Source organism: Carassius gibelio, chromosome B23 (assembly GCF_023724105.1).
Source record: "Carassius gibelio isolate Cgi1373 ecotype wild population from Czech Republic chromosome B23, carGib1.2-hapl.c, whole genome shotgun sequence".
Taxonomy (NCBI): domain Eukaryota; kingdom Metazoa; phylum Chordata; class Actinopteri; order Cypriniformes; family Cyprinidae; genus Carassius; species Carassius gibelio.
Genome location: NC_068418.1, coordinates 24243453 through 24263044, shown reverse-complemented (window position 1 = coordinate 24263044; position 19592 = coordinate 24243453). Strand labels below are relative to the sequence as shown.

Sequence of the window (19592 nt, the reverse complement as noted above, 5' to 3'; positions counted from 1 at the left end):
AAAACACACTAAATGTAAAAACTCACGTTTTTCTGTGGATATAGCCTACAGTATAGCATATACAGGGGATGAAAAGTGGAGAAATTGAAAATGGATACAAGAGAGCAACGAAGTGTGTGTGTGTGTGTGTGAGAGAGAGAGAGAGAGAGAGAGAGAGAGAGAGAGAGAGAGAGCACATAAATAAAGCTCTCAGTATCTCACGTTCAGACAGATGGTCGTGAGTGTTTGGCAGTCGTCACGTCACTCTTTACTCTTACTGGACTGTACCTCTGTAGGATGTTATAAGGGGTCTTCAGGTTTTAACAGGTAGCGGGTTGAGGGTTCGAGTCGTGGGCAGCATGAGCGCGGAATGCGCGGAATATTACAACACGGAGAATGTGTTTGTCAGCGCCTTCACGTGCCCAAAGACCGACAACGACGCGCGCGCGGTCTTCTGCTGCGGGTTCAGTGACGTCAAATACTGCTGCGACGATCCCAACAGCTTTTTCCCTTATGAGTATGGATATATGTGGTGGCTCAGGTACGACACCGATATTTTGTGTTTTATTTGTCATGAATCGCTAATTGAAAATAATTAGGCTATTCTACTGTGTATGGCTACTAGTTGTAGCAGTTAGTGGCAACTTTCTAGTCACGTCATAAAAACGTAAAAATGAGAGAAATTACAATTACTGATATTCTGTGAAACTGTTTATCATGGTAGGCTACATGAGAATTGTTTACAAAACTTTATTGCTGATTTTTATCTGTAACCAAAATCTCAAAATATGTTCAGTGTCCATGTTCACAATTTTATTTTGCTCACCCTAATGCAGGTCATTCAGAACTTTAACTAGTTTATATTTTTTTTGAACATTTAAGATTATGTTTTTTCTTTGTTTGTATGTATCTCAGGAGAAGGAAGTGTCTGACGTTCTTCCAGCTTTAACTTTTGTTATATGGATAATATAATCTGCAAACATATTTTGAGAAAATAAAACATACAATGCAGTGTTTCCAAGAGCTAAACAAAGCACAAAACCAAATATATCTTCACAAGACAAACAGTCTGAGGTGGAAATAGCGCAAAAAGGAGTTTAGAAAAAAAAATAGTAACATGAAAATTTAACTGACAAATAAAACGTGTATATATTTAACATCTGAAGAATGTTTCTGTTTAACAAAAGGTTATTTGTGCAAAAAAATCAGATTATAAAAAGTTAAGAAAGAGATGGTTCTTTAAAGAACCTTTGACAGAATGGTTCTTCTGTGGCATCGCTGTAAAGAACCTTTTAAGCACCTTTATTTTTAAGAGTGAAGGTTCTTCTTAATTTGATGAACACTTTATGCACAGTAACCTATAATGATCTCACAAGACTTGAATAAAGATGCTCTCATGAAACAAGGGTCCGTTTAATGGTATTAACTCCTGAGCATTGACTGACAAAGTAAACTTAAATTAAATGACTAATTAATTAATGCAAATTGTTGCGCTTATCAATGTCATCATGTGTAATCAGAATAAAACATTAAATATATTAATGTTATTAACGGCATAATTTTTGTGCATAGATAAATTCTTATGTACATTTTTGCAGTAACTTAAAAGCTGCAATTTACATCAAGAAAGGCAGAAATGTGTGGTTCTTGAAAATTCTGATGAAGTATGATGATAAGGGCAACAATTTGCATTCATTATAAATATTCATGACTGAAGTTTAGTTGAAAACTTGCAAAAACAAATCCAAATCACAACACCTGGTTTTATAAACGGCTGAACACCTTCTATCAGGTTTTAATTAGTTTTGGTGATCACGAAGGAGAGTTTATTTTTGCTTCACAGGATCTATACCTAAAAAGCCTAGGTATCCATCTAAAATGCTGTATGACTAGAGGCATATTAGAACGTGCATAAATCAATTCATCAACATCAAGGACATTGTCAGTTGCAATAATTCTTGCAGTGTGTCCTCAGTCTGGCAGTACTATGGAAGTCAGTTTTCACCACTGAATAAAAAATTAAGAAGGTAATTGTGACTTTATCTCACATATTGACTTTTTCCCCCTCAGAATTTCATAAAATAAACTTGTAGTTCTGAATTTTTTTTCTCTCTGAATATTCAGATGTAAACTCACAATTGCAAGTTATAAAGCCAGAATTGCAGGAAATAAACTGGCAATTGCGGGGAAATAAAGTCAGGATTGCACAATATAAACTCACAGTTGCTAGAAATAAAGTCAAGATTGGGTGATATAAATGGGCAATTCTTGCAATTGTGGGTTTTTATCTTGCAATTTTGACTTCTTTAACAAAATTGTGAAATATTCTTGCAAATTACCTATCGGTAAGCCCCTCCCCTCGAACACAGATGAGCCAATGGCAGTTGAGTATCAGTTGCACGGGGAATGGAACTCGGACATCTGTAGGTTTCGGCGCTATAGAGAAACATTGGAAGATCCAAAGCTTGCATTGTTTTAATTTTTTTTTAAAAACAATAAGCCTGAACTACTTGTAACAGTGATTCTAGGTGTCCTGAGAGGATAGGCAATTGAATTTAATTAATTTTATTCTATTTCCTAAACCCAAACAAAATGTCCCATAGCATTCACCCCAATCCCAGTGAAGACAAAAACGTTTGTTTTCTTGTTGACATACTCTCATTAAGTTACAATTTTAATTTGCTCAAGCAGAACGTTAATGTCATATTGTGCTTTAGCAGGGTGTTTCTGGCTAAAACTACCTAAGTTAAAGTTAGTTAGTGAGTTCATGCTAATGTACAAATCAAAGTAGCGGACTGTTCTCGAGTCTTGTACGGTGTATGGCAAAAACACATAATCGAACGTCTACATTTCACTGTCTCTTAAATTATTAAACTTGTTAAATGTAAATTTATTTAACCATACCCTGCGATACATGAACAGTGTTGATCCGAGATGTTTTTATCTGCAATCGTGTCGACTGTAACATGAGACTCCCGTTTGCATTGTAGACTGTAAACCAACCCTCGCTTCCAAATTAATAACCACACTATTTATTTTCAAATATTTTATGTAACCAACTTGAATGATGGTCCTTCTGTGCCCAAAATGTATCAAAAAGATATAAGGACAATGTTTTCACATGGACTACGGAGCCCCGCACATGACATGCAAGAAAAAAGAAATAAATTATGTGCATGATTTACTAATTTGTTCCCACAATTTATTAAAATGAGCACACGATTACTATTGCGTTCGCACAATTTATAAATCGAGTGAACGCAATAGTAAATCGAGGGAATGCTATAGTAATCGTGTGCATGTTTTAGTACATTGAGGGAACGAATTAGTAAATCGTGCACACAATTTAGCCTTATATTTTTTCCTGCATTTCATGTGCGGGGCTCCGTACATGGACAGCTATTATTGTAGGTTGCAATTTTTTATCAGAGTAACCAAGTAACTAAGGAACAGTAATTAAGGGGGCCGGGGCTTACCAATAGGTAAATTGCAAGTTAAAAAGTCAAAATCTGAGGGGAAATAAACTTATGTGATTTACCATTGCATGTTGCAACTCTTGCGATTCTGACTTTATTGCTCTGAAAGGATATTGTTATATCCCACACTTTTGACTTTATAACATATTTGCGTCTTTGTCATGCATTTCTGACTTTTTTCAGTGGTGGACACAGGCTTCCATACATTTCAGCAGCTAGCTGTCAGTAATACCTTTAAAACTGCTTAGTGCCTACTGTAATGCGCTTCTTGCAGCTGCTTCTGATCTTCAGGTGATCAGGTCAAGCCGTCTTCTTCACTCTCACAGGGAACTCAATGATGACTGTTCTCTTCACATGTCACCGTGACATGACATTTAACAGCATGACATTTCAGAGAAGTCTGTGGGCACTCTGTAAAGTACAGGAGTTGCTCATGTTGCCCTATTGAAGTTTTATAGAGTTTTAAAAGTGTGTGATGAGAATCCTAAACTCTAACCTAGACTTAAAAAAAGGTTCCAAATGGAAGTTTCTGCAGTGATGATCTAGAGGAAGCATTTTTGGGTCCCCCAAAAACCTTTCACTGTTACCATTTTTTTTTGTTAGTGTGAAAAACATTTTAATAATCTAAAGAAGCTTTTTCCTCTACAAAGAACCTTTTGCACAAAGGAAAGGTTCCATAATTGTTAAAGGTTCTTGACTGCAACCACCTTACCATTGTGGCAGCAAGTTTTCCATGGTTCTAATGTCTAAACCTAAAGTCTGCTGGTGCAGAAATTACATTCTATATATTTAATGAGCGATGCACAGGGTTGTCTCTTTACAAGTTGTCTAAATGACCTACTGTGGCTCTTTAAGTGCAGTTTCTCCACAGTTAATGCTCTGCTGCTCTGAAGCCTTTTATGCACCAGTTAATGTGAAAGATTCATTAACATTAACTGATTCATGTAAGAACTCATTTACTGCTTTCAAAACTGCTTTTAATTTGTTATCAGGCATGCAGTAGTGTGACGGCATGCTTTAATAATCTAAAACAAAGTTGTTTGTGCTTTCAACCCATGATTTTGTGGGGGTGGAGAAGGATGTTTGAAGGGGGTTGTTTGAAAGTGGGAAAACATCTAACCAAATAACTGATAGTGTTTTATTCTAATCAAATAATGGATTTTATGCAGTCAGAAATATGCAAATGTGTTTGTGTGCATGTATTTGTGTGTGTGTAGACATTTGTATTTTAACTAGATATATTTTCTATTCTTAATGAGATGCCAAATTTGTAACTAAAACCTACATTTCTGACTAATAATTTATGTATGACTAATAATATATAAATTAAAAATACAAGCTTTTCTGAGGGTTCAGGGCTTGCATCTTTGACACTTTACTGACATATTAAAAGTGTTAATGTCAATATATAATGTAACATTTTTGAGGTGTAAGATTTTTAATATGTGACCCTGGAGCACAAAACTTAAGTCTCTGGGGTATATTTTTTAGCAAAAGCCAAAAAAATTATTGATTTTCCTTTTATGCAAAAATTATTAGAATATTAAGTAAAGATCATGTTCCATGAAGATTTTTTGTAAATTTCCTACTGTAAATATATTAAAACTTAATTTTTGATTAGTAATATGCTTTGCTAAGAATTCATTTGGACAACTTTTAATGTGATTTTCTCAGTATTTTTATTATTTTTTTACACCCTCAGATTCCAGATTTTAAAAAATAGTTGTATCTCGGCCAAATATTGTCCGAACCATACATCAATGGAAAGCTTATTTATTCAGCTTCAGATTGTGTATAAAAAAATAAACACTAAAGACTGGTTTTGTGGTCCAGGGTCACATATCTACGTCATTGTAATGATAAAAACTTCCTATTCATCGGGAAGAAGGAGGCGGGAACCGGCGGACAATCAAAACATTTTAATAATTCAAAAATAAACACAAAACAGTGCACCAGCCCCTCACGGACGACTGGTGCACACAAAATAAAAAGCAAACATTAAATCTTGTCCAGGCCTGGTCCTCTCTCGTCCTTCACTATAGTCGCTCCAGTTTTATATCCTTCCATCTCCTACGTGGGACTCGATACCGGTGGTGGGGCGCACCTGGCCTCACTCCTTGTTCCCACGCCTCTCGGCCCCGCCCCACTCGCCACAGTCATAATTATTCAACCCCCTACTCAACATTGCTGTTTTTAGTCCCTTTCTTGTATTTTGGGGAACACAATTATCTTAAAACACATTTAAACCTTTAGAAACTCTATTAGAAAACATAACTAGATTGAGATGTTACATGGATGTGCTGAATTGGAGGAGCAAATATGACAAGTCAACAGAGTTCTCACATAAGCTATAGAGAAGCTATAGTGAAGAAATTGTTTTATTACTTTAGAAAGTCTAAGGGAACATAAATACATCCAAATCATTAAAAATCATAGAGACACAACTGTTAGCCAAAAAAATTATTTGACCAGAAAACCTTTGTTTGATCTGAAATGTTTGATCACAGCAACTAAAAAAAACCTGCAATATTCTGCCAAGGACTTGAAAGATGACCTGATGAAAGGAGGAAAAACATTTCAGTGCAGAGTATAAGAAGATCACAAGGCAAGTATGGCCTTCATGTTGGGGCATCTTGCTTAATGCCACTCTTGACCAAGAATTACATAAAAGGCCAACCTGAACATGCTAAAACTCATTTGAATATACATGTGGAGCTCAGGAAGAATGTTTTATGGAGTGATATGAACCATCTAGAACTGTTTGGATCCATGAATCAGCAGTATGTCTGGTCCAAAAAAGGCAAAGCTAATTAGCAGAAGAACACTATCTCCATAGTCAAACCTGGAGGAGAACCAGTCCTGTTATGGGGATGTTTTACTGTTGCAAGAAGTGGAAGGACATCATGGATTCTTTGAAGTATCAGGTTATTTTGGCAAGAACTGTGATGCCTTTGGTGCAAAAACTGAAGATGATGATCAATGGACTTTCCTTCAGGACAATCATCCCAAAGTGTACATCCAAATCAGAATGGCCTGTTAAGTCTCCAGATTTAATTCTCATTGAAAATATTTTGTTGAAATTGAATTTGGTGGTTTTAAACAATAAATGGCTCTGCACCAATTTTGACTTTTGGGAGTTGAGTCATGTTGCACATGAATGTTTACATTCAACTTTACCTTCTTAGGATTACTCAAAAGTGTATTAATACAATTTCTCTAATAGTGTACTGATGGCTTTGTATAACTGTTGAAAAAAAAATATTTGCAGCTGTTTAACCTTGTTTAATCTATCTCTTTTTTTGTCCTAGTTTGGGAGCCCTGGTTGGTTTGTCTATAGCTGCTGTGGTGCTGTTAGCCTTCATCATCACTGTTTGCGTGCTTTGCTACCTGTTCATCGCCACTAAACCTCGAGGGCTGGACAATGGACTGCCTTTACGAGCACCAGGTATGAAAACACCTTCAACAAAAGAACAATTTCTATACATGAAAACATCTTGAGAGGAAAGTCCTTCAGAAAAGCCTAGGACATCAATCTCACGCTACAGCCTATTTGATGAGAGTGTGGTTTAATTGCATAATGTGGCAAGTGACATTTACATTTACAATCACGGTCTTTTAGTAGCAGTAATAATATCAGTGGAATTATTCTTCATGCATCATCTGCTTCTTCTTATTCATTTAGATTCTGTCAGACGATTTATTGCTTTTTTTTGTATTGTGAAAAAAAAGTTCTATTCATGTGATTATAAATCATTATAAATAAATTAGTTAACATAAGGAATAATCCTGCTTGTTTGTGCATCTACTCTACAAATAAATAGATAAATAGACCTGGCGTGCGCCATTTTTACATTCCAAACCCACCATGGTGCGAACGCAACTGGCTTTTAAAGGGGATGGGAGATGAGACTCTGATTGGTTAATTGCACGTTACGCCCAAAAAAACACCCATTACTCAAAAAGAGAATAGGGACAACCCCTTTAGACCATGCACCTGGGCGTGCCAAGCATTTTCCCGTCTTTATACAAGCAAAAGTGGATTTGTACACACCCTGAGTGCACCTTTGCCGTGCGCTTTAGACCTTTTGCTTAGATTGTTAAAATAGCGACCAAAAGCTTTGAGAAATTATTCTATTAAGACATAATGCAAAATGATTTTCCCCAGAATGCCATAATTTAGCAATCGGAATTAGTAATAGAGATCTGTAAAAGTTCAATATATGCCTGTTGTTAGCATTCATGAAAACTCATTTAAGCTAGTAGATTTAGGCTCTTTTCCCCTGACTGTTTTCTGAACTGTACAATCGCATCATGAGTGTTAGTGCCACTCTGAGTGCTAGCAGTATCTAGGTAACAATTCAAAATACAAAAGAAAAAAAATAAATATATTTTTAATGTTGACCCTTCGGTTGCACTACAAAAAACATAAAATGGATTTTCTTTCTTCTGTTTTGGATGCATTGTAAGATAAACTGAGCTTGTTGAATGCAGATTCTAAAGAGACAAAGAATCAGGATTATGTCAGCAATCCTAGTGGTTCATTTTTGCAAAATTAATTTGGTTTATTTTAGTTTCTTTATCACAAAAACATTTGCTAACCAAAAACATTTGAAAATTGTCTTGTTTTCAGAGAAAATTTTATAAATTTATGCTTGAAATGTGATCACATATCCGTCAATACGGCATTAAAAATGCTTGTTTTTCCTTTGAATTAAGTATTTTCTGACCCCACTGGCAGATATTTGTTGTTTTTGTTTTAATCATAACTCTTAAATTCAACCATCTTTACATGGTCTTAGAAAAGTTTGCAAAGTCTTAATTTTACCTTCGTGTAACCTGTAGAAACCCTGCAAAGACGTAGCTCAGATGTGGTTCACTGGGTCAAGAAATAGACCAAATAGGCTTGTGTCCACATCAGTTACTTTAAAGATGCATAAAGAGCAAAAGTCCTGAGCTCTTTTTGTCTGGGTTCTGAAGGACATATTTGTTTTCATGTATGGGAAATGTTCTATTAATGCTTTTAAAAGGTTTGAGCAGCATAAAGAAACATATTGAAGCATATCTGGTGACATGACAGTTCGATAGTGTGTTTTGTGTGTGAAATACATCAGACACCAATCAGAAAAAAGTTAAAGCAAAGCTGTTGATGTGATTCAAGGCTTGGCAGCTCATGTAGGATGTGCTGCATCTTGGTTCATTGTTAGAGCCTTTTTATTAAAGAAATAACAACAATAACCAGTCAAATGGCAAATTAGCATTAGTAATGGTGGTTTTATAGATCTTTCAACAGGCTTTTGTGTGTAAGTGAGTCAGGTTTCTCTGTCGGGTGAATGGATGACTTGCTGTAAGTACAGTGAATAAGTCTATGTGCCAGATCAAACTTTAAATAATCATGCAATCACATGAAATAATGACAAAAATCAAGTAGTTTTCTCAAGAAATTGTTGTTGAAAAGAACAGCTGGAGGGGTTTTCAGACAGGACATGCGGATTGACAACCCTTAACTTTGATTTATGAACACTGTCCATGAGACTTGCAAAGAATTTGCAATGCATTTCTTCACCTGTTGCATCATCAGCAGAAAGTAAAAGTTGTTTCAGAGGAGGGGGAAGTTACTATATTTGAACTTTAACAATAAGAAATTTAGTGCCTTGTGCACCTCATAGTTGAGTTGAATTACAGTATAATTAAAACTAGACCAAAATGATTTAACCAAAACATTGCTAATAAAAACATTTTTTGTAACGATGCAAGTTTAAATAATATGCAGGATTTTTATACTCTCAGTGTCTTTATATATATTGATTGATTGATTGCAGGAGCATGCACTGATGCTGTACTTGTCCAGGTGATATTTCACCCAAAATCTAATGAAAAGTTTATTCATATTTTGCATAAAAATTATTAGCTGTTGTTGTTTACTTTGTGGCAATTATATTAGTGGTGGATCCTGAATGAGTCATTGTTGCGCTCTTGGGGGAGTTTTGGTAGGCCAACATTTTTGAAATCACTTAAATAAAACCTGTCTGACAAAGTGAAGGATACTTAAAGAGCAACGCAGCATGCCACAATCTAAAGAAATTCAAGAACAGATGAGATACATCTCATATAAAGCCATCTCTAAGGCTTTGGGACTCCAGCGAAGCATGGTCAGAGCCATTATCCACAAATGGAGAAAACTTGGAACAGTGGCAAACCTTCCCAGGAGAGACTGGCCTACCAAAATTACTCCAAGAGCACAATGACAACTCATCCAGGAGGTCATAGAAGAACCAAGAACAACATCTAAAGAACTGCAGGCCTCACTCGCCTCAATTATGTCATTGATCATGATTCAACAATAAGAAAGAGACGGAAAAACGACATCCACGAGCGAGTTCTAAGGCAAAAGCCACTACTAACCAAAAAGAACACAAAGACTCGTCTCACATTTGCCAAAAAATATCTTGATTATCCGGATGTTAGTTTGTGATCTCAAGCTCAAGTGCACTTGGGTTATGCAGCAGGACAATGATCCCAAAGAAAGCACCTCTGAATGGCTCAAAAAAAACAAAATGATGGCTTTGGAGTGACCAAGTCAAAGTCCGGACTTGAGATGCTGTGGCATGACCTTAACCCTCTGAAGTCGATTAATGCGTATACGCATTATGAGGGATTTTCTCCTGATAACCCTGAAAGAACTTAAATTACACTTTCAGTTTTGATCGTACAGATAAGAGCAATACATCAATCGAATCTGTAAAGGGTCTACTTTTTTTTGTATACAGACATAATAACAACAAAACTTTGTGCATATCTTCATTTACAGACACGTCATTAAAACACCGCTGTATATAATACAACATTTTGTTATAATATAGCATAGGATATTAAAAGCAAATTACATAAAGTGAGTTTAGTAGATTTGCCTCAGTTCTCTTTGTATTACAGAAATGCATCATTAAAACCATGACCCCCCCCCCCAACCAGATTCAAGAACCTCCAGTAGTCATTTTCCTGTAATACTTTACCATTGCTTTTTTTTTAATAAAATAAAACTCCATTATATGACTTAATAACAGATCATTAAATAGATGACAAATTTAGTTCTGCATAATTACATTTTAATATATTTGCTGCACTTGCTGCTTAAGTGCTTTCAACGACCTTATATGCCATGTCATGAAAATGTTACAGTGCAGAAAAAAAAAATTCTTAATGGTTCAGAAACCAGACTTAATGTTCATAATGCATATTTCTTTTGATCTTGAGGTTAAATGTGACCCATCTTGTCCTCACACTAATATAGAGAGCTCAGATCCATGCACTTAATGCAGGTCTATAAACAATATGCACTATAATGAGTCATTGGCAGAAGGGTAGAGATTTGAGAGAGAAAATTAAACGATTTGGAGACGGACAGATTTAATGAGACGTTTAGATGACATTCAGTTCTTTGTGTTGAGCAGTAATGTTTTCTTAAGATCCTGAGTAAGGAAGGAAAATGTACTTATATAGCACATTTAAAAACAGCAGAGCTGAACAAAAATATGATTGCAACACAATTAAATGTGCTGAAGGGTCATAATTACTCCTGTTAACTCATTAACACATGCTTGAGAATGTTTCGCTACTCTGTTTAAATTATGTGATGACTATAAAAAATTATAAGAGTGAGAGATAATGAAGGATTTTATTCTCTTTTATTCTTTTTATTTATTTATTTATTATTATTATTATTATTTCTTTTCATTTTGGCATCCAGACAGCTAATTTTATTTCAGTTCAATTTGCCCCTAACATTATATAATAATTATGTCTTAAAATGGTATAAACAGCATGGTAGTATGTGTTGTACTGACTTGAATTTTAATTTGTATTACTTCAAATCAGTTATATATTTAGATACTGTAAAAGAAGAATCTATTGAGACTCCTTATCTGCACTAATGAGAAAAAGTAAGGCGAATTGGCAAGGCAAGATTATGTATATAGTGCATTGCATATGCCTAAGAAAAAAATAACATGCAACAACACAAAAGCAAAGGATAAAAAAAAGATGCATCTGGAAAATATGCTTAATTGTCATGAAAATAATAAAAAACATCAAAATGATACAATGAATAGTATACACTACAAATACGAACTGTAACCTCACTGTTTGTTGCAAAGCATCTCAATTTTGGTTGCATCTTGATCATATAAGCACATTTTGAAATTAGTTGGCAAAATGCGTTTGTACTTTTGTGACGGCAAGCACTTTCTTGTTTTATAGATCCAGAGATGCATAACCTGCAGTTGGCAAACTGTGACAAAGTAGACAAAGGGAAGCAAAAGTTTTGGATACCAAACAAATGTACCTCACCTTCCGTTGAGCACGTTTTGTTCAGAAATCATTAGTTCACTGCTGGCAGTGCCTAAGTGTGCATGTCTCTGTGTGTGTCATTTGTTCACGCAACAACAGCTTGCAAATAACTAAGAAGCATTTCTTCTGATCCAAACAGAGAAATAAGATGAATAGCCTACCGAATATAATAGGCTACTTAAAAAAGATAATGTCTTTTCTTTTGGGTCAGATGTGATGAGTCTCAAATATTGGGAATTGCTAAGAGTTGGTTCACACAATGAAGCTGACATTTAAGTTCACATAAATTACAGAGATGTGGCAAAACAAAAATATGTTTTTCCTTGTGCTGAATCACAAAGGGATCAATATATTTGACCTGCTTATCTGTGCTAGTGAAAGTGTTTACATTGCTAAGGCAAAAATCAGTGATTAGACTTTTTTGTCTTTAAGGCCAGTTTTGCCAGGTGGACAATAAAAACTTGCATTGCCGTGACATTATGATGACTTTATTTTGCCTTAGACCATATAAAATGTTAGAAATGCACACATCATTGTGACTAACTTAATACTAATGTCTTGGTTGTTATATAAAATCAATTCATCTGCAGTCGCGCTGATATTCGGGAAAACAACACTCTTGCTGATATTACTTAACAGTATCATGGCATGAATATAAAAACAAGAAACTTTTACAGGCCATTTTTTTGCCTAACAGCATTCTTATATCCTTTGTCCCACAGCAAACTCTTAAGACATTTTTTTGTTTGTTTGTTTTGCAAGCTCGCACATCATTAAAACAGCAATCACTATATTATAGTAGACGATAAATATCACACACTCCTCGCACATTTACTTTTTCCATCCGAAGCCACCCAAGTGTGTCTCAGTGTCGTTTAACTTTGCCCACTTTTACCACAGCCACGGGTTGTGATCAAACAGTGGGCGTTCACCTCATTGATCAAATACCTTTCTTGCCATTTCTCCTGAATTTTCCGCCCTTCCAAGTCAAGTTTCTTCTTTTGGATATGTTTTGGACACACAGAACATATAAATCCAAAACCTAAACCTCGACCCATTACAAATGAACTTTTAAAACACCCTCCGCAATATAATTTCTCATTCAGCTGGAGGATTTGAGGATGAGGACGGTCTGCCGTCCCACCGCCTCCATTTATCATTGTCATTCCCACCCCATTCTGTCTGGGACACAAATAATTGATATCATTTCACCTGCAGTGCACCTCTTCCCGTGGCCTTTAGCGTCTCGTGTTTTCTTCTTCTCTAACTCTGCAAAAAGACCAAAGTGACATCGATTTTTGTTATTTTAAAGTGACCAATTATGGTTTTTGTTTTCAGTATGAAACAGGAGATTCACAGGAGATCTAGAAATCAATGTGTTGTTCAATCAAGACGTTGTTTTTCTTTTCTTTTCATCTCACTGCCATCCTCTGACCTTTTTTGTCTTCCACAAAAACTTGAGATTCATTAAGTGGATAATGCGATTTCTTGCATTTTATTACATAAAATATGGTGTCAAGGTTAATAGCTGGTTTTTTTTCATCTGTTTCCATTTAGAGAATGACCCTTTCACCTTATCTACACAGCACATTTAATTCAAGTTTGTTTAGAAGAATTACATTCATTCTGTCATTAACTTACACAACTCTACTCCTTTTTATCTTCTGTCTATATGCACTCTCTTAAAAAAAAAGATAAAAGCTGGTTGATACCCTATTAAAAGGTAATAAATTGCTCCATCTAGGTACTAAAATGTACCATTTAGATAAAAATATGTACCTTTTAAAAAAATGTTGTGTGGTATTTATCTTCCATCTAGTGTTGCTGCCATTTCAAAAGGAGGTGGCTAAAATGCCTCATTGTTTCCCCCTTTTTTTTGCAGTCTCTTAAAGCAAAGTGACATTTCATTGCTTAACAGTGTGCATTCATAGCACTTTTTGTTTTTTTCTAAAGCTAACCCTTAACGTTTCAAGGTAGTGAAGTATGTCATTTACAAGATTTTCTTTTCAACATAAAGAACTGAAGGTTAAAGTTAGTGAACACCAAAGACGGTCGTCCCAGTCATTTCTGAGAGTCGGCAGTGCAGAGCGATCAATTTTGCTGAAACAGGAGTCTTTACGTAACACTACAGAGACGAGCAGAACACCTGAGACCTGACAGCCTGTTTCTCCAGAGAATGACTCAACTGCAAAAACTGCACACCATTTGCATCTCTTCTTTTTAGCAGATGACTTTATGCAAAGCAACTCTCAAATTACTATAAAACAAAAAGAAGGGATATATCCAAGAAAGCAAACGGTATCATCAGAACATGTCATCCTTATTTTGAATAATAAATTTGAATGTGTATTCTAATGTCAAAGTTTTGGCAGTCAAATTATAATGAATGACATAATATTATTTAATATATAAAGTTTTTTATTAGTATATATTAAGTTTGTAGTTTTTTCATACACACACACACACACACACACACACACACACACACACACACACATATATATATATATATATATATATATACACACACACAGTGGGGCTCGAAAGTTTGAGCACCCCTTGCAGAATCTGTGAAAATATGAGTAATTTTCAAATAATAAGAGAGATCATACTAGATGCATGTTATTTTTTATTTAGTACTGTCCTGAGTAAGATATTGTACATAAAAGATATTAACATTTAGTCCACAAGACAAAAAAATTGCTGAAATTATTAAAATAACCCCCTCAGAAGTTTGGGAACCCTTGGTTCTTAATACTGTGTTCTGTTCCCTGATGATCCTCGACTGTCTTTCTGTTTTGTGATGGTTGTGCATGAGTCCCTTGTTTGTTCTGAACAGTTAAACTGAGCAGCGTTCTTCAGAAAAATCTTTAAGGTCCTGCATACAAGTATCTTCTGTTGCTTACGAAGGGCAGAACTAAATGGAAAAAAAAATATTTCAACAAAATAAGACAAATTTGGCCATCTTCATCATGTTCAAAAGTTTCCTGTCAGCTAAGAACAGGAAACAGAGGCTACAATTCACACAGGCTCACCAAAATTGGACAATAAAAGAATGTTGAAAAACGTTGCCTGGTCTGATGAGTCTGGATTTCTGCTGCGACATCCAGATGGTAGAGTCCGAATTTGGCATAAAGAACATGAAAGCATGGATCCATCCTGCCTTGTCTCAACGGTTCAGGCTGCTGGTGGTGGTGTAATGGTGTGGGGGATGTTTTCTTGGCACACTTTCGGCCCCTTCGTTTAAATGTCACGGCCTACCTGAGCATTGTTACCTTACCATGTCCATCCCTTTATGACCAAGGTGTACCAATCTTCTGATGAGCAGGATAATGTACCATGTCGCAAAGCTCAAATTATCTCAGACTGGTTTCTTGAACATGGCAATGAGTTCACTGTACTAAAATGGCCCCCACAGTCACCAGATCTCAACCCAATAGAGCATCTTTGGGATGTGCTGGAACAGGAGCTTCGTATCATGGATGTGCAGCCAACAAATCTGCAGCAACTGCTTGATGCTATCATGTCAATATGGGCCAAAACCTCTGAGGAATGCTTTCAGCACCTTGCTGAATCTATGCCATGAAGAACTGAGGCAGTTCTGAAGGCAAAAGGGGCTCCAACTCGGTACTAGCAAGATGTACCTAAAAAAGTGACCAGTGAAACTTCAAGAAACCTAACTGCAAAGCTACCTGAAAAACAATGCACAAGTGCACCTAGGACAAAAGCTTTTTTTAACGCATAGTGTGGTCACACCAAATGTTTATTTAATTAAGTTAAGTTAATAGAAGTTAATTAATAAAATCTATTGGCATTATTTTTGATGGCATCCTCACTTTACAGCATTTTTACACAAGTGCCTAAAACTTTGCACAGTAATGTAGCTTTGCAGGTTTCTTGAAGTGTTTTGGAAACATTGGCACAGTTTTTCTGGATTGAGTCTGTCTCAGTTTGTTCTGTTCTTCATGATATTCAGACAGACTGATGATGATCAGATCTCTGTGTGGAGCACCGGCTGCTGTCCGAATCCTCGTGCAAACACAAATCTCACTGGATTATTACAATTAATGGCAAATATAATGTTTGGAAATGTAAACTGATATTTACTACTGACACACTACAGCAAAACATAAAAGTTACTGACTTAAAACTATTTTTTGTTGGTGAAAATACTACTGGCCTAAGACTTTTGCACAGTACTGTATATATAAACTCTCTTTTGTATTTAAAATTACAAAAGCACATAATTATTCAAACTTAAAGGGTTGGTTCACCCAAAAATGAAAATTAGCCCTTGTTTTACTCACCTTCAAAGCATCATAGGTGTATGACTTACTTCTTTCAGACGAATCAAATCTGAGTTATAGAAAATATTATCTTTGGCCAGCATTTTGTTTTGCTCTCTCCTCCAGGCCTCTGCATTCATCACTTCTCACCGGCATGTTAGCGAAGTATATATTCTACGTCATCCGCTGGAACGACTTTGCATGTATGACAGTCAGCAGAAGTGAGATGCTAACAGTCTAATCAGATTCAAGGATCTATGCTAAGCTAAGCTAAACGTGCTACTGCCAGACCTGGAGATCAGCTGAATGGATTCGAAAACGGTAAAACTCAACTGTTTAACTCTTAGGGAGCTGGAAAATGGGCCTATTTCCCAAAGTAGTGTAGTGTTCCTTTAAACTAAAAAATAAAAACATAATAAAGACATTATTAAATACTTGTGATATTATATATTACATATGTAGATTATAATAATCTATAAATACTTTTAAAAACGGACACAAAATTTGAATGTTGCCTAACTGAAATGTAAAAAGACAATAAAATTGCTAAAACTAAAGTAAAAAATAAATAAAAGCCTAAATAGAAATATTAAAGATAAACAAAAAATAATACAAATGCAAACAAATCATGTAATTGTTAAAATGTAAAACTAAAATAAAAACTGAAAATATAAAATAAAATCTAATATTAATAAATGGTGTTTTGGTAATAATTAATGCTGAAATCAAATTGAATTGAATTGTCTTTAATTAAATATCCCTTATAACCAGGATGTATTAACAGAGATACTCATGTAGCACTCTTTGCTTGCTATTTTTATATATGTGACCCTGGACCACATATATAAAAGGTGACAAAAAAATTGAGAAAATTGAGATTTATACTTCATCTGAAGTATATTTGAAAATCTGGAATCAGAGGGTGCAAAAAAAAATAAAAAAATATTGAGAAAATCGCCTTTAAATTTATCCAAATTAAGTTCTTAGCAATGCATATCACTAGACAAGAATTACGTTTTGATATATGTATGATAGGACATTTACAAAATATCTTCATGGAGCATGATCTTTACTTAATATCCTATATAATAATTGTCTATTTCTAAAAATATACCCCAGCGACTTGTTCTCCAGTGTCACTTATATCAAAACTCACTGGCAAGTCATGAAGAACACACTGACAATATTTAAGGACTTATAGACTGTAGACTTACCAAGGAGTGTTACACCAGCAAGCAGCTGAAAACTCTTCTGACAAATGTCTAAAGTTTCCTGTCATGTGTTTCTCAGGATCTGGGCCCAGTCCTCAAGAGGGTCTGAGTCAGCCGAGCACCGCACCGGGACCGCAGGGTTTCCGCAAGCATTTCTTACGGGGCAAACTGGACTGTGACAACCAGCCGCCCGACCCAGACCGCCTGTTCCAGCGCTGCTTCATGGCTACGGTCACCACCATCAACGTTGAAGGACCTTCATAAAGCCCTGGAGTCTTTTCAGTGGCTTTACCCAACCATCATGTGACTTAAGTAACATTTTGAACCACCTGAAGGTCTCTAATATTTTGGCCTCAACAGACTGTCACTGAAATCAGTGTAACAAACTGAGAAAAAGTTTCATTCATCATCAAACACAGGGTCTTTTTTTTACATGGCGCAAGAAAAATTTAACGGTTTACATTCATCAAGACTTCAGCTCTTTGAGAGTCTGTAGATTGAACCAAAGACGGAATTGAACTCAATCGTAGAGATTCTTGTTTCCAAATCCTGAGAATTACAATATTCATGTTTCTCTCAAACAAAGTTTACCAAGCGATTACACCGACACTAGTCGTCGATGCCTTTAAAACAGCTTTGAGCACCATTTGAACTATCAAGCGATTCACGTACTGCAAGAATCAAGTTTTTAATTTGCTTTTCTGCTTTTGTTTCAGTTTTGGGCGTACTATATCACATTGTGTTAAAAAGAACTTTTCTTAAACAAGCTACAAGTTGAAGTCCCAATACTTTTAAGCCAATAACTCACTATGTGTAGAGAGAGAACTGTAAAATGTTATCTAACCCAAAAGTAACATGGCATGAAGGTATAAGGGGCTGTTCACACAGAACTCGTTTTTCCATTGCAATGTGCCACTTTGCCATTGTTTTTTGTGGATGAATGTTGCGTCTGTTGGACATGAGCACCATGTTTTTAAGACATAGTGTCAAGTTGAACTAACTACTTTTACATGTGCCGCTCATTAATATCAGTTCCTTAAGAGGGGACCAATCAGAAGACCCTAGAGGCGGGGCAAGCATTGCAAGCTTTTGTTTACAGTAGCAAGTTGGCATGGAAACTGTAGGAAATTATGTGCATTTTCTAAAAATCATTCCTGATGTCTAGATGCCAGGACGCATTCAGTGCAAACGGCCCTATAAGGAACTCCCTAAAATGGTAATGTACTTTTAAACTAATACATTTTACCATTTTAGGCAAAGTTACAGTAAATTTACTTTTTAGCTTTTATACTCTTCATGCTAAGAAAAAAGCACAAAAGCTGTCACTAGAGGGGTGCCTTTAAAAAAAATACACCTTTATACCTTATTTACCCCTTATGAGTGCATATACCTAAATGGTACATTTTAGTACCTTTTGAAAAGATACCGTCCCAGTAACAGCTTTTACACTTTTTTTTTTTCTGAGAGTGAGGAAAAAAAGGTACAAAAGCGGTCACTGGGGCAATATCCTTTCCAAAGGTACACATTTTGTACCTTATTTATTCCTAAAGAGTGCATATTTTCCCCTAAAGAGTGCAAGAACCTTAATGGTACATATGGTGTCTATCGAAAAGGTACTGTCCCGGTGACGGCGTGTACCTCTTTTTTGATTGTGTGTGGCTAGGAAATGTTTGGAAATTCTTGACTTTCTATTCATTGTCATGGGAGAATTATCTATTGTGTTCTGCTGAAGGCCAAAGCTGCACTGAAGTCTACTTTGTAAGCCGGTTAGTTTTCTTTATCATTTACTTCAGTTCTTCAGGGTTTGCAACCTTGAGCTGTATTGATTCGATTTTAATATGCTGTGATGAAAAAAGTTGTCTATTGATGTACCGTTTTAGATTGCTGCATTTCCAAAGAGCTGCTTGACACATTGATGGACAATTCAAGATGATTTTTTTTCAGAGATGTTGGTGGCTTTGTTTGTTTTATGATGCTTTCGCCTGTAATGCTTCATGATGCTCTTTGTGTTTTGATAATATCTTTCTCGTCAGCTCCAAAATGAGAACTTTTGCCTCTCAGCACGATTAATTAAGAAATTGCATCTGTTTCAACAGCGACTCAACTTTTACCGCAGGACATCAAGATGCCATGCAAGTCTGAAAATATTTTTCATCTCTGAGCTTGACTATTAACTTTTCTTCTGTGTTTTTCATTTGATCAAAGACTGCTCATTCAAGAGCACGCCCAGGTTCAACACCAGTTAACGCATCCTGAGAAATCCTCGAACAAACCATTAAAGATATAATCTTTATACC

At 35.7% G+C, this 19592-nt stretch overlaps 1 protein-coding gene across 1 annotated transcript; it reads left to right on the top strand.

Moving 5' to 3' along the window:
* The first annotated feature begins 223 nt into the window (after nucleotides 1–223).
* Nucleotides 224–19589, top strand: LOC128011981 (protein shisa-like-2A). The gene is made up of 3 exons (XM_052594821.1): nucleotides 224–520; nucleotides 6764–6900; nucleotides 17375–19589. Exons 1-3 carry the CDS (start codon nucleotides 339–341, stop codon nucleotides 17557–17559), a joined length of 504 nt encoding a protein of 167 aa, XP_052450781.1. The 5' UTR covers nucleotides 224–338; the 3' UTR covers nucleotides 17560–19589.
* Nucleotides 19590–19592: the final 3 nt, after the last annotated feature.

Bases quoted from the DNA above. Each gene is read 5' to 3' on its own strand.
- LOC128011981 (XM_052594821.1), top strand. From the start codon at position 339: ATGAGCGCGGAATGCGCGGAATATTACAACACGGAGAATGTGTTTGTC. The intron at 521-6,763 runs GTACGACACCGA...TTTTTGTCCTAG, and splicing joins GGATATATGTGGTGGCTCAG to TTTGGGAGCCCTGGTTGGTT. The intron at 6,901-17,374 runs GTATGAAAACAC...TGTGTTTCTCAG, and splicing joins ACTGCCTTTACGAGCACCAG to GATCTGGGCCCAGTCCTCAA.